At 32.0% G+C, this 16,583-nt stretch overlaps 1 protein-coding gene across 4 annotated transcripts in view; it reads left to right on the forward strand.

Moving 5' to 3' along the window:
• LOC126745452 (probable ubiquitin carboxyl-terminal hydrolase FAF-X) overlaps window positions 1-16,583 on the forward strand; it is a 75,216-nt gene that overhangs the window by 43,634 nt on the left and 14,999 nt on the right. For all 4 annotated transcript variants that reach the window (XR_007663550.1, XM_050453310.1, XM_050453308.1 and 1 more), the window contains 6 exons: window positions 18-163; window positions 242-326; window positions 387-641; window positions 4,243-4,569; window positions 6,475-6,756; window positions 6,809-7,097. Coding sequence is in view for 3 of the 4 variants with exons in the window: in XM_050453310.1 (XP_050309267.1) it covers window positions 18-163; window positions 242-326; window positions 387-641; window positions 4,243-4,569; window positions 6,475-6,756; window positions 6,809-7,097 (1,384 nt within the window). In the remaining variant the exon portion in view is untranslated. The remainder of the gene's footprint in view (window positions 1-17; window positions 164-241; window positions 327-386; window positions 642-4,242; window positions 4,570-6,474; window positions 6,757-6,808; window positions 7,098-16,583) is intronic.

Here is a 16,583-nt window from a genome sequence, read left to right on the forward strand (position 1 = left end):
ATTTGGCAATGATCCAGGTTTATTGGCGGCGGAAGGTGCCGCGACCGACCCTAACGAGGATTTTACCGGGGAAGAACGGATGGATTTGGATATAGATTGCACCGATGATAGAAATTGTGTGGATGGCAATCGCAAAGATTACAACGTTGGGATTTTAAAACAGGTTTGACAATTTAAGTTTTTACAGCACGGTATAAATTCAGCATGAATATTGTAACTTCTAAAATTGTTTGACTTTTAGGTTCAAGCAATCTTCGGGCATCTAGCCTGCTCTAGGCTACAATATTACGTCCCTAGGGGCCTGTGGCGCCATTTTAAACTGCAAGGTTAGTCCGCGCTTTGTGCCATGATACTTGATAAGGTTGTACAAATTGAATATGTTCTAGGGGAGCCGGTCAATTTACGGGAGCAGCAGGACGCGGTGGAGTTTTTTATGTCTCTAGTCGAAAGTCTGGACGAAGCTTTAAAAACGCTGGGCCACGAGCAGATCATGTCCAAGATCTTGGGCGGGTCCTATAGCGACCAGAAAATTTGCAAGGGGTGCCCGCATCGATATTCCAAAGAGGAGCCTTTTAGTGTTATTAGTGTAGATATTAGGAATCATAGCAGTTTGCCAGAGTCATTAGAACAGTATGTTAAAGGTGAGTTATTTCTTATTCAATATTATATTAATCATATTCGTTTTAGGAAATATTTCATTCACTTATTTTAAGTTTCTGATACACTATCGTCCATATGTAAAGCAACTTTTTTAAAAAATATTAAATAAATATATTTAATACCATAATATTTAGAAAATTAGGTATAAATAAGATTTGGTATTAAACAGATACCATCATCAGAACGTTTCTGTTAATCGCAGAAGAAAAATTCGCAAATAATGTGGTCTTATTCTTTGCTGCATATTTTTTTTTAATACGCTTTTATTAGCTCGGGTTATATCTATGTATGTATGTATGTAAAGGAATCTTTGAGATTAATTTTCACAGGTTTCTAAAAGTCTGATCAACTTGAAACTTTGCACACGTATCAAGGGCCGATGACAATGCAATAATTTGATAACAGTTTCCCATTATCCTTATTAGGCCTGCCAAGATTAATAAATTCTTTTTTTTACTAATAAGTCTCATAAACGCAGGTTACTCTAATTAATATTAATATAAGATGTAATATGATAACCGTGATTTGCAAAGGTTTCTTATTAATTACAATAAAATAATCAGAAGATAAATTTCAAAATTATTTTACGGAACAAAATTTGGCAAGTAAATAAGGAATTTATCGGGATCAAAATATTTTATATTGTGTCAATATACTCCTCGGTTATTCTGATTAGTTCTGTGATAAGGAAGGAATTAATCATAATACAAATAAACCGAATCATAAATTCACTGACTAAAAAGAAAACAATAATTTTCATTGAGAAAAAAAACACGCTTTTATTGCTAATTCAACTAATAACTAGAAAATAATTTTTCATTACAAAGAGTTTTTATTACATTAGTAAATGGTCGGACAATTAATCATAATTAATTACCTCATATAAAAATCATAATAAAATTTAAGTTATTAAGAGAATAATTCAAATCAAAGTAAAAAGCGTGGGTGCATTTTATTTCATTTTCATAACTCTTCTCTCATGGATAGATGTCAATAGAATAATTGTCATATTTAATATATCGAGCACCCCACGCTTTTTACTCTGATTTAAATCATTCTGTTAATAACTTAAATTCTATTATGATTTTTATTTGAGGTAATTAATTATGATTGATTATCCGACCATCTACAACTGTAATAAAAACTCTTTGTAATGAAAAATTATTTTCTTATTTTTAGTTCGACTAGCAATAAAAACGTGTTCTTTTAGTTTTTTTTAAATTATTATTTCTCATTTTTAACCAGTTCACATAGAACAACTAAATTTTTTATTTATTCTTGTTCAGTTTTATTAGTACTCTTGACTTCTGAATCTCTTGAATCTGTGGTGAATTTAAAAGTATACAGATGCAACATGGGTTTATACGGTAGAAAGTCAGCGAAGAAACCCTTCATCTCAATCAAACAGAGAGACCAGACTTCAATTTGCCAAAAAGTATCTTTACACAGTACCCAGAAAAATAAACGTATTAATGGGAATATTGGGTGATACTATTATTGGGCCCTTATTTATTAATAGTAACCTTCATGGCGTAACTAGAAAATCAGTTACATACTGACGGAAATACGAATCTAAACGAAGATCTAATGCATTTTCAATAAGGTGGACCGCTACCTCACTATGTTTTTCCTGTGAGACAATGTTTAAACGATACATTTCCAGATCAGTGGATTGGAATAAGGGTCCAATGGAATGTCCACCAAGATCTCCAGATCTAATAGCCCTTGATTTTTTCTCTGGAGTCACTTAAAAACAGTTGTGTTTAAAAAAATTAACCAGATTCTCTTGATGATCCTCGGCAACGAATTATAACAGAATGTGCATCAATTCCAAGAACAGTATTTCAAAATGTAAGAAATGAGTTTCAAAATAGATTGTATTATTATTTACGCATAGGACATTTGTACCATTTTCTTTTTTTTTAATTTCAGTGAAATTTTTTGCATTCATTAAAAAAGAAAACTGTCTAGAAACTTTTAGAAGTGTTCTTTGGCATTCTTTGTAATTATAGCTCTTACCTCTACTTTCATAAATTTTCATTTATATGCGGATTTCTATTCGTGCTTCGGTTTCAGATCTATTCTTCTAATCTGTTAAGCACTAATCATAGAATTATCAAGTACACCACCTATAAGAGTTTCAATTACATATATTAAACTTTACAAATGAAATAGCAAAAAATAAACTTAAGTCAAGGCCTGAATACATATAGTTTAGCTGCCTAGAATACTATAACAGGAGTTTCGTTTTTTATAAGTTGAAATTAGACAATGCCATTAGCGATTTATTTAACAAAATATTTTGGGCTTTTTTCAAAACATTCATAATAAATACTATATCTACATCCTACCTTAAATTTTGTTCAAAATTCCAGGATATTTTCATTTATTATATATATTTTATATTACACACATTACAGAATCATAAAATACTTATTTCTACCATAATTTGCATTAGGCAAATAACTATAAAATGCATTAGAATCATTACCATAGATGCCTCAAGAAGCTGTTCATATAATTTATTAATCTTAGATTTATAGAAAGATTTATATGGAAGGATTTTTTTTACCTGCGTTAATATCTGAAAATCTTAGTTAAAACCTTAATTACCCAACATAAAATTTAAGTATTGTATGGCTATCGAACCTGCCACATGATATATAGTTGTTTCTTAAAATATTGATGTAATCAGTGACAGAGGTTTCAATTTCATTTAGTGTTTTTTTTAAAATTGCATACTTAGCGTTCTATGATCATGATTATTATTTAAAATTGCACACGCCCCTGGGCATTTTATAGATAAAATCAGCGATATTTTATTTATAACTACGTCCTCCCTACTCTGTATGCTCCCTATGCTGTATGTATGTCCCTATGCTGTATGTATGTATCCCTATGCTCTGTAGCCCCATATTTGATTGCCAGACAATAATTCAAACGTTAAATTTGGAAAATTCAAGGCTCACAATATGTTAACCCATTTTCAATAATATAATTCTCCATCGATGCAGTTCCTGAAGGACGATCATGCGATTTGAAAGACTTTTACTAATGCCCGTAAACTTCTATTTAAAAATAATCTTCCTTCATAAATACTACCAAATAAAACATATTTTTTTAAATATACACTATACACTAATTTTTTGCTTCCAAAGGTGTGTCTGTGACCCAGAAAGTATTTATAAGATAGTTTTGTTAAGTAGAGCCAACAGAATTAAAACATTGAGATCTGTTTATATCCACGTTTCGCAGGATTCTTGACCAAAAGTCCTCTGTATGTACTTTAAAAACCCCAGGGTCAGCTTTCCAAATCCAGGATAGCTCATCTATTTTGGTCAAGAAACTTGCGAAACGTTGGTATAATCCCAGTGTTTTAATTCTTTTTAGACCTATCTAACAAATCATCTTATAAAATTTAGTTTTTGGGTCACACAGACACACTCTTGGAAACTAAGTGTTTTACGAATTAAGTATCGAGTCGATGATATACTCAAAATCGTTTTTAACTTTAAATAATTGTTTTGTTAAAGATGTGGGTGCTTTATATAGAAACTGAAATTTGTTCTCGTAAAATTTCAGGTGAATTATTAGAGGGAGCGGACGCGTACCATTGCGAAAAGTGTGCGAAAAAAGTGGTGACGGTCAAACGATTGTGCGTGAAAAAACTGCCTCCGGTCTTGGGTATTCAGCTGAAGCGGTTCGAGTACGACTTCGAGCGGGTGTGTGCCATTAAGTTTAACGATTACTTTGAATTTCCTCGGGAACTGGACATGGAGCCCTATACGGTATCCGGCCTGGCGAAGATCGAGGGAGAGATAATAGACTGTGATTTAGACCCTAGTACCAGTGACGTTTGTACTAAATATAGGCTTAGCGGGATTGTCGTGCATTCAGGACAAGCTTCGGGTAAGATATCTCATTTTTTGTAGACGTTTCTTTTATTATACTTAATGTAATTCCCATTTTCTAAATCCATATTTGTATTATCTAATCCTTTTTATTTTATTCGTATACAATTTTGGCAAAATAATTAGAAAAATGATTAGGAAGTTAGATCCTTTTTATGGGCCGTATATATTTGTTTATTGCTGTTCTTCAATGAAATCATTAGAAATTAAATTTCAAATAGAAATCAATTAGAGACACTTAATGTACTTCAACTAGTTGTTTGCCTCAGGTTTCTGTTTTACGTTTTGTGTTTTAAAATGGATAGGAAAACAGCTGTGATCCTACCATGTGTAAAATTATTGTGCTAAATAATCAGAGTTGGAGCTATAAAAGAATTGCTAACTAGACTGTATTCACACAAAATTAACACCTTCAAAAAAAAACCTCACTAAACATAAATCGAAGAACGGGCGAGAAATGAATAAAAAGTCCGAAAATCAGAAAGATTGTTGAAAAGTCTGAGGTAGATGCAATGTAAATTGAGAGTATTGAATATCTAACTTACAAATTTGAAATATTTTATCTATGAGCTAATATCATACAACACATCGTAATTACTATCAAATGTTTTCCCTTTAATTATCCGATTCCTAAATAGTTGGATTGTGTTTGTGCTTTATTTATTACGATTTATTTCTAATCTATTTCTGAAAATGCATTATAAAATGTGTGCTGTACAATCTGATAAATACAAGTTGGTGATAATGACTTGTTACAGGCCACTATTTAGTAACTTTGACCAATTTATGAATATGCTACAAAATGCATTACAGATTTTGAACACTCTTGAATATAACCTTATACTGAATGGGGATTTTAATATTCACCTTTCTCTCCTCTCCAACTCATGTTAACTCATGCATTGACAACATTTTTGCGAAAATACCTTTTTTATAGTTAACACCTTTTCAGGGCACTGCAGAAGTTAAAGAATACACAGCTACTCTACACTTTCCAGATAATAAATTCAAATTATTAAAAAACCAAAACAGTCGTGATGATAAATCATTAGTAAAGCTTCTTAATTTGTGTATAAGTGATTGCGTTTTTTCCCACTGTTTTTAAAGTCTCGAAAGTGCACCTATTTAGAAAAAAAAAGTCTGTCGCAATGACCTGACAAACTATAGACCTGTATTCCCTATTTTTTCAAAAATCTTTAAAAAAAGCCCTAGAAATCTAGATTTAAGCAAAGCTTTCGATTGTGTCTCCTTGCAATGAAATTGAAGTGTTATAATTTTTCAAGCTTTACCATAAAATCAATAGAATCACATTTCTGGCAGATGTCAAGTGGTTACTTCCAAGGACTCACAATCTGATTTTACAGAATTAAATTTTGATGTACCGCAAAGATCAATGCTGGTACCTGCTTTTTTTGATATATATAAATGATCTTGAGGGCAGTTATCCTAGTGCTAATCTTATTCTCTTTGTCGACGATCGGTACAACCTTAATAAAAAAAGGCATATGCACTTGGTAATGCACATGAGTTTACAGGAGAGTCGAAGGTTTCAGATTGGTTTTATTCTAACCAATTAAATATAAATGCAAATAAAAATCAACAATTTTAAATATCTACATGTAATTTAGATTTGGCTAATGTTGACAATGCATCAGTTATCTTTCTTGGGATAACTGATGCATTGTCAGCATTCCAAATTTCCACGGGATACTATACTGTATATCCATTGACTTGTTTAAATTCTTGTATTAACACCAATAAAGTTATTTGTTTTCGTCTTTGAATCCAGCAAATTTTATATAATATTTTGTTGAACAGGTTTTTTAATGGAATAGAGTAAAATCTTATAAATTTTGGGCTAATTTCTGCCAGAGACTTTTTCAAAATACATATCAATTTTTAGGTGGACACTACTACTCTTATATCCGACATCGAGACCCGTCGGGTGAAGTAAGGTGGTACAAATTCGACGACGGAGATGTTTTAGAATGTAGAATGGGCGAGGACGAAGAAATGAAAATCCAGTGCTTTGGCGGTGATTATATGGGGGAAATGTTCGACCCTATGCTAAAGCGCACCACCTATCGCCGTCAAAAGAGGTGGTGGAACGCCTACATGCTGTTTTACACCAGGCATGACGTCGAAGAAGAACAACTAGTTAAATCTTTTACACAACTAAGCTTATGTGAGTTGGATTTCTATGGTTTTTTTTTTTAATTAATTGAGTCGCGTTTTAGCATCTTCCAGAAAAGAAACTCACCTAAAAATGCCGATTGCGATCGAGAATAGCATTAGGAAGCAGAATATCAAATTTTTACATCACCGAAGTCAGTTTACCGTGGAGTATTTCGCGTTTATAAGAAAATTAGCGACCAGTTGTGCTCAAACGAACGTGCGGCACAGTCAAAGTTTCTCTAACGAGCTTTTAGAACAGCAGTACCTGTTAAGTGTTCAGTTGGTTAGTAATTTTTTGTTCCACACCGGCTGGCATACTAAGAAAAACCTTCGAGGACCGGCAATGGATTGGTACGTTTATTTTTGATTGATTGATTGATCTTTGTTACTAATTGAGGCCTTCAGAGCTAAAGTGGATCGAGTTAATAATTTGCAGTTTTAAGATAAATTAAGTCAAAGTTCCATTAGACAAGTGTGTTTTCTTTTTAGAGTTGCGATGGAAAATAAACTTACGTATTCATCATGATAAAAATTTAAAATTAGGAAGGCAACAACACAAAATCTACAGCATCACATAAAACATTAAATTTAATAATAAGATGAATGTTATATGTTTCGCCCGACTAAAGCATCTAACATTACAAAACACCTAACATATTTATAACATGTAATAAATGTTGTAAATTTTATTATGTAAGTCGGGCGAAACATGTAACCTTCAGCTTTTTATTAATCTTAATATTTTATGTGATGCTGTAGATTTTGTGTTTTATGTTGTTGCTTTTTATAAAACATATGACCAGCATCTTTGTGAAAATGAATAAATTTTTCGATTTAGGAAGTAAAGCTGTTAATTAGAATTTACTGGACTTGATCCACTTTGGCTCTGAAATGTTTCTTACATAAATTAAGTGAAATGGAAAGAACACAGTGAAAAATCAAAAATTTATTAGTTTTATGTGCAGCTTTTCGTGTTAAAGTTAAATAGGCGATATTTAAGAGGTTTATCGTCCTCTGATTCCAAAATATTTTCTTCATTCAAAACGGTTGGTGGCCTAGGTAGTTTTTCTACCTAACGATTTTTGGGAATAAAAACAGACATAATTAATATGGAATAGTTAAAAGAGGATATTTGGAACTTGAATAATTGTTTTAAATGATACAGGAATAGAAAAAAAATATAAGTAAGAGTAATTGTACCTATTTGCTTCGACAATGGGAATTTATCATATAACAAAATATTTTCCATAATACTTAGAAAATTGAAATTTTTATTGACTAGATATTGTTCGTTTATTCTAGATATTGGTATGTACTTTAAGTCTTTCTAAAATATTGTAAATTATTTGAAGAGAAGATATTTTTACTGGGTTTTCATTATGGCTTTCTAAAACAAAACGTTGTAATTTTTCTATTTGATCGCTTAGCATTAGTTTATTTTGTTCTAAAGCTTTTGTAATATTTGGAATGTTTAGCATTGGTTTTTTCAAAAAGTGATATTTGATCTTTTACAAGTTTTGACATGTATTATTTTACATCCATTGATCCAAGATGATCTATTTATTAACCCAGATACCCCTGAAACTCTTAACGTTTGTTTTTTGTTATATATATACTTATTGAGTTAAAATAAACATATTTTTCTAGTAAAATTTTTTAGTTCCGCTTTTAGGTTTTTCTGTAAAAGCCGTCGGTTTAAACATACGGTAGCAATATACGTTACTAAAACTCAATTATTCTTATAAACTTATAAAACTTTATTTAGAAACGAGATTTTTTTTTAACCAATAATAATAGATCAGTTTTTAGTATGGTAACTTAAAAACACATTTTTGGATGAGTGCAACATCACACTTCTGGCATCTGAATGCTGCTTGTTTGTGGCAAAATGCGCAGCGGGTTTGCTTTTCCTCATAATTCACAAGATGATCCATCCGATCATATCTGGACTCATAATGCAGGTATTTGCCTGGTTTAGATGGCCCCCGTTTTGTTTCTTTCTTATATGTTTCTAATAATCCCGCAGCAATACACCTCCTAAACTGCAATTTTCTCGCCAGAATGTTTATGAAGTTGCCATGCGTTTTGTTCTGCCACATCCGAAGCATGTGAAAACAAGCATAAATACCACTTCTTTCCTCTGATTCCTACGCGGCAAAGGCTTATATTTTGGTCAGCCCTATCAACACCGCCCATGTTTTCGTTGTATTTTTTAATCAAACATGGCTGCTCAACATGTATCATTTTCTTTTCTTTCTGAGAGAAGCGTTTGACTTGCTGTGTCGGAAAAGGAGATGTTACATTTGAGGCGATTGTAACAACACTATTGTCATTCCATTTACATACAATATTATTTTGGTTCTCCTCTAAAAGATAATCAAAACTACCACGGGATTTTTTCTTGAACATACTGGATTTTTCAAGAGGGCAATCTGATTTCTCGCAGAGTTCCTGTACATTTGAGCCAACAGACGTAATGACGTAAAAAATTGTCACAAAAGATATGGAAAGGAGCTTTTTCACATTAAGACTGAATAATATCGGCAAACTGAAGTACAACACTAGCCCCTAAGCCAAGAGGACGATATTTTTCAGAAATAATAGTTGTGGACCCTTGATACGGCTCAAACCATTCAATGTACCCTTTTTTAGTTGTTCCCACCCATACCTTATAATCCCAACAAATGGGCTTTCCTCGGATGAACTGTTTTGATCCATGACCGCCATAATAGGGTACCATCGACTCGTCCACGCTATGGCACTCTTTAAGGGGTGCAAATGACTGAAATTTCTCATTCAGAGTAGAAAACAAAGGCCTCAGTTTCGAAAACTTATCGGTATTTTCAAGATTGTTGTTATCATTCAGGTGCAAATTCTGCATTATAAAACTAAAGCGATCTCGAGAAATCGCCGAATAGACTAACTTATTTCCTGCGTCACTGTTATTTCCTAAATACATTGACCGTCGAGGAAATGAGTTGTATCCAGAGAGCAGTAAAACACCAACGAAACATTTTATTTCACTGGAATGTATATCACCTTGGCGATTATGCTAAATAGCATACAAATTGAAATATTTTACAACTAAGTCAATAATTTCGCCATCTATAAACTGAAAAAATAGTTCTAAAGGAGATAAAGAATTTTTTGGACCACTTGCGTTTACCCATTCTGGAAAATCTTGGTTGATGTCACCTTTTTCCAAGAGTAATTTGGTTTTGAGGTCGATAATTTTGATCGTTTTTTCGTAAGAAAGGTAGACAAAGGTAGGTCATCGTCGCTATCAAAATCACTCTCAACTGTAGTTTGGTTAGATAGATTCCTTGTTTTCAAATATTACCTCAACTTCAGTCATCAGCTGACTTCCAGGGAGGTTGTTTATATCCACTTCATTTTCGTAGCCGGAATCTTCATCAGTGTTATATTCATTTGCGTTAACTGGCGGTAGAACGGCAATAGCATCAGGAATCAACTCATCGTCATCAAGGTTTTTAATTTCTGCCATGAGTTCATGAAGTTTCAAGGGCCGCTACCAATAACTGCAAATATAGGGAAAAAAATCGAATAATACTGGATTTTCCTACTGTCCGTCAAAACGGACATCGGTATTTGAGGTTATATTTTTGCCGGTGAGATGAAAATTTTTAACTTATTTGTTTACAAGTATAAAGATTGATGTTTTCCAAAATTACTTATTCACAAGATGGAAAAATAATATGAATAGTTAATCAGTATATTTACCTATAATTAATTATCCATTGTTTACAAGAAACTAAGCACCTGTTATTCCAAACACTTTCTCGCATACAGAACTCTCCCTTTAAGAGGTTGGAAAATAAAATTTCGCTAAAACGCGTTTCTAACAACGAATAACCCAACGCCATCTAACGCGGAGTGACAGAGTTTCAAATCTGCAGCGAACTATTAGGTGATTGTTATATAGGAGCGTCTGCGACTATATTATGCACGCGGGCCCGGGTCCGAAAAATCGTGTTTTTTTGGAAATAAAAATTCATATCTTTGGCTGTATGGCTAGCGAAACGATGAAATTTGGCATAGGGTCTCTCAATACATTGGGAATGATGGATCCGTAAACGAATTTTTTTTCCGGTACCACCAAACGGAGCGGTACTGTCTCAAATTCAAAAATTCGTAAAAAAATTGGTAAAAATCGAGTTGCTCACGAGATCTCAATTTTAAAGCGTTCAATCGAGTTGAAATTTTCAGGATATATGGGTTCTTGGGGCTTACGTGTCTGTATACTTTTTGAGCCCGATCGGTATACAGGGTGAGTTGTTATAAGCGAACAAAAGTGACTAAAAAAAAAATTCAAACTTCTCCAGAGGCTAAAAAAAAATTTTTATAAAAAAAGTGTTTCGGCGAAAAGACTTCATTTTATAAGAGATTTAACATACTTGGAGCTTTTTTTTGTAAAAAATTTATTTTACGAGTTCTGGCATTTTCAGTTTTTTGGGATTTTCCGCCAAACGATACTTATTTTGGGAAAATTTTTTTTTTCAAAAAATAACTTCATCTTTTACCTTTTATATGCCATATAACCGAAATTTTTGGGAACCATACAGGGCGAGCAATAATGAACTTTACCCATGAAGGTCCGACCCGAAAATCACATTTTATTTAATAACTTTTTCGTAGTAGCATCTGGACCATTTATATTCTCAGGCATTAAATACTTTAATAACCCCAATATTTATGTAAAATTACAATCTTCCAACATTAATAGGTTCTGAGCAATTCGAATTTTCGCGTTTAATTCATTTGCCACGTCCCTGTACATGGTGAAAAGATCAGACATCATCTAAAAGATCCGAAATTTTGTTTTACAACACATACTAAAATTTCAGGGTTCCAGCGATAGTACAAGTACCCGAAAAATGCGATTTTATGAAAAAAGTCCATTTTTTTGCGTTTTTGCAGGTAATTGGAGGTGTCAACCTAAACTCTGATGAAATGGCTGGTGGGAACAATACTTTGACGCATGGTGGATACAAATTTTTTGCTCGTGACAGGTGGCCGGGACTTGGTTGGGTTTTTTGTAAAATTATGAATGAAAATGAACCGGAAACGATCAGGGAAAGGAAGCACCGAATCAGAAAATGAATGGGCTTTCCGAATCTGTGCATATCAATAGGGGAAATTGTGTATTGCGGCCAGGAAAATTCGGCAAACATTTTGACGTCTTCGAAAAATGCCGTTTTTTTGAAATGTCAGTGTCTTTATACCGGGGTGAGACGAAATGAAATTTGCCCGATTATTTTATTAAAATTATTCGAATATATACACGGGTCAGTCGTAATGATCTATTTAATTTAAAATAAAAATTTCGATATTAGGTGAGTTTTTACTATTTAGTTTATTATTAATATATGCTAATAATTCTTAAACATTGCTTTTGGGATATAAATAAAATTTTTTTGAAATTATTGATTTTTAAGGTTAGTCGAGTATCATAACTTTTTTGGTATTGGTGCGATTTGGTTGAAATTTGGTACCTAGTACCTATTTCGGATAAGATTAATAAATTTTTACAGATATTTGACATGACTATGTTTTAAGGTCACGTGACTACCTTAACTTTCTTCCTATTTGTCCGATTTGATTGAAATTTGGTATTTGGGGTTTATTTAGGATGCAATTATTAATTTTTCACAGATATTTGACATTTGACTTCCAGGTCACGTGACTATTGTAACTTTTTTGCTATGAGTCCGATTGGGTTCAAATTTGGTATTTATGCTTTATTTAGGATACAATTAATAAATTTTAACAGATAATTGACATATTGAATGTTTAAGTCACGTGACTTCCATAACTTATTTGCTATTGTTCCGATTGGGTTGAAATTTAGTATTTGGGCTTTATTTAGGATGCAAGTAATAAATTTTGACAGAAATTTGACATGTTGAATTTTTTAAGTCACGTGACTTCCATAACTTTTTTGCTATTGATCCGATTGGGTTGAAATTTAGTATTTGGGCTTTATTTAGGATGCAAGTAATAAATTTTGACAGAAATTTGACATGTTGAATTTTTTAAGTCACGTGACTTCCATAACTTTTTTGCTATTGATCCGATTGGGTTCAAATTTGGAATTTGGGGTTTATTTAGGATGCAATTGTTGATTTTTTACAAAATTTTAAAATATTAAGTTCTAGGGTCACGTGACTATCAAAATTTCCTATTTGATTAAAATCTGCTATTAGATGATATGTATATATTTATAGATAATATTTCGTATTACCCTATTCCTTTTATCTTAATTAGTTAAATTATTTCTTAAATTTGCCTTTCAAAAAAAAATAAAAAAATCATCGGTTCGAATACATAGGCTTTAAAGGGAACTTATCTTCTTTCATAATATTGTAGCATTATTATAGATTTTGAAAATTTTTGTCATTAAGCTTTTTCATTACTTTTTGAATGGTCTTTAGCCAGAAAAAAGAAATTTTGAATTTGGAGCATGTTTTGAAAAAATTTTCATTTTGGGCCGGATTTTGTTCGAAAATCGAAAAATGCAAAGAAATAGGTTTTCTGTTCATTTTAGAGTCAAATCGATAATAATCTTTTTGAAAGGTATCCTAAAGTAGTACAAGATAGAAAAATAAAAAAATGAAATCTTTCCATAGGGCTCTTGATAATTCGATATTTATGATTTATAGTTTTTTACAATTTTCTCCGAATCTGTGATAGCTGTAATCAATTAGTTTTAACATTCGAATACCTCGTAATATTCCCTAGAACTTTTGTTTAAGACAAAAAGTTGTCAGAGTTATAGTTTAGTTAGAAAAAAATAAAAACCATTTAATCACAATTTTTCATGGCTATACCCCTTTCGATTTTGGAGCAAAAAAAAAATTTTTTTTCTTGGGTTTTTTTTAATGGATATTGCCAACTTAGGGCTTACATTATAATTTGTCAGTTATCATTTTAAGAAAAAAAATGCTACCGTGGAAAAAAACGAGTTTTCTTTTATTTTTTTTTCACAGTTTTACTAATATCTCGACTTCTAGAGCTTCGATTCAATTTGTTGATGGTTTTTATTATTCCTTATTCTCCTCCTGTTAATTCTTTTTATATTTTATTACAACTGCCTTTCGAAATAAAACTGAAAAATTAAAAAAATCGACGTAAAAGCCCGGTTGTCTTATCCCTGTACATAGGCTCTTATGGAACCTAATTTTTCCCTTTATATTATGGCACTCGTATAAATCGTGGAAAATTTTGTCATAAAGCTTTTTTATTAGTTTTTAAATGGTCTTTAACCAGAAAAAAGAAATTTTGAATTCGGAGCATATTTTGGAAAAATGGTCATTTTGACCCCGGATTTTGTTCGAAAATCGAAAAATGCAAAGAAATAGGTTTTCCGTTCATTTTAGAGTCAAATTGGTAATAATCTTTTTTAAAGATACTCTGAAGTAGTACAGGATAGAAAAATAAAAAACTGAAATTTTTCCATAGGGCTCTTGATAATTCGATATTTATGTTTAATAGTTTTTTTCAATTTTCTCCGACTGTATAATAGCTAGAACCGATTCGTTTTAACGCACGGATACCTCGTAATATTCCCGAAAACTTTTGTTTAAGACAAAAAGTTGTCAGAGTTATATTTTATTTAAAAAAAAATAAAAACCATTTTTTCGCAATTTTTCATGGTTATACCCCTTTCGATTTTCGACCAAAAAAAAATTTTTTTTTTCTTGGGTTTTTTTTACGTGAAATTGCCAACTTAGGGCTTACATTATAATTTGTCAATAATTATTTTAAGAAAAAAAAATGATACCGTGGGAAAAAACCAGTTTTCTTTTGTTTTTTCCCACATTTTTACTAATCTCTCGGCTTCTATAGCTTCGATTCAATTCATTGATGGTTTCTTTTATTTCTTATTCTCCTCCTCTCAATTCTTTTGATATTTTATTACTATTACATTTCAAAATAAAAAGAAAAATTAAAACAAATCGACGTAAAATCCCTGTTTGTTCTATTTCAAGAAATAGACCCTTATGGGAACTTCTCTCTGAATTTGGTATTTATGGTTTATTTAGGATACAACTAATAAATTATGACAGATAACTGACATTTAAGTTTCAGCCTAGGTCACGTGACTACCGTAACTTTTTTGCTATTGGTCCGATTCTGTTCGAATTTGGTATTCAGACTTTATTTAGAATACAATTAATATACTTTCACAGATATTTGAAATATAAGACAGTATATTGACACACAACGCGACTATATAACAAATTATGGTTCTTTGAAGCATGATACCCCAACAACTGGTCCTCTCTTTCCTTGGCAGGTAAACGTTAGCCTCCCCGACTCACCTAAGTACACCTGATAGTTTTTGATTTTTTTTTTATTACCTTATGGCTTTTCACAGACAAGACCTAAAGGTTTCAAACTGGTCCCCACGGACCAAAAGTATAGGAGCGAAGCGACTATACTTGTTATAACGGACGGTAGGGGTATCTGGGTTAATTCTCTTTCCGATTTTCTATTAAAATGTGAATTTACTTCAAAAATATGTCACGTATAGAAGAGAGTTTTTACCTGAGTAAGGGTGGTCATCTTGACCCTAATTAATTATACCAATATCGATATAATTAATCTCTCTGAGATTTATGTTATAAAATGCTCGTGATGTAATAGTTGGCAGCTCGATCTCCTTCATTTTATTATAAAATATATCAAAATTGCCACTTCAAATGGTAATTATGGAAAATTCTAATTGCAAACTATGTGTTAGTCCTATGGTTGGAACCTTTGGTGTGATGCTCAAATTACGAGACAGTTTTACCACTAATCAAAACTCTTTATTTTTCATCTCGAGACGTGTTTCGCTAACGATGTTAGCATCTTCGGGAGAAGATTAAAACTTCCCGGAGAAGATTAAAACTTCTCCCGAAGATGCTCACATCGTTAGCGAAACACGTCTCGAGATTAAAAATAAAAAGTTTTGGTTAGTGGTAAAACTGTCTCGTAATTTAATTTTTAACTATGTGTTGTACAATATTTTGTTTCTGCGGGTCAAAAAGTGGAAATGTAAATTACACGTAAAATTTCCCGAGTTTTTTTTCCTGAAAACGTACTGTCTTCCAGTGGCGGCTTTTGGGGTAGAGCCACAGTGCCATGGCTCTACCTAATAAACGTTGAAAATAAAAAAAAATATATTTTTTAAATTTTACTTCAGTCCAAAAAAATATCTGTATATTAATATTTAATACCAATTATAAAATTAAAATACTGGAACGCAGCCAGTGCAAGGTTCCGCAAATTTCGCTAATGCGAAATCGAAGACGTAGTTGTTGGGCCAGGCCCCGTATCGATGCGTGTTACATCGAATAATCACAGCAAATGTCCTTGAAAGAATGTGGTAAAGCTACAGCAAATTAAATAATTTTGGGCCGGGCTCCAAACCAATAGAATCTTTTCTAGCAAAACTTGTGTGATATTGTTTGTTTTGATTATTCATGGGGCGTTCGCGGTTCCGTAGAGATATTTTATTTTATTTGGCTGGCGTTTTCGGCTTTGTTGGTGTTTTTTATTTTTATTTAATATTAAAAACAATGAATAAAATTAGTTTTTTAAAAGCAAATCCATTTTCCACTTTATCATTGGAACAAAAAGTAGAAATAAAGGAGTTAGCGCGACCGTTGCCCGATTTAAATATAGAAAAATTTTTTTGAGTTGTTAAAAATAATAAAATTACTTATTTGTGTACCTTACTGTAAATATGAAAAACTGTATGTTGCCTGTGGCTTGAAGTGTTGACATTTCCACGTAGTTTTTGTAAGTTCATTTCCTTAAATTTCAAAATTT

Source organism: Anthonomus grandis, chromosome 16, assembly GCF_022605725.1.
Source record: "Anthonomus grandis grandis chromosome 16, icAntGran1.3, whole genome shotgun sequence".
NCBI classification, from domain to species: Eukaryota; Metazoa; Arthropoda; class Insecta; order Coleoptera; family Curculionidae; genus Anthonomus; species Anthonomus grandis.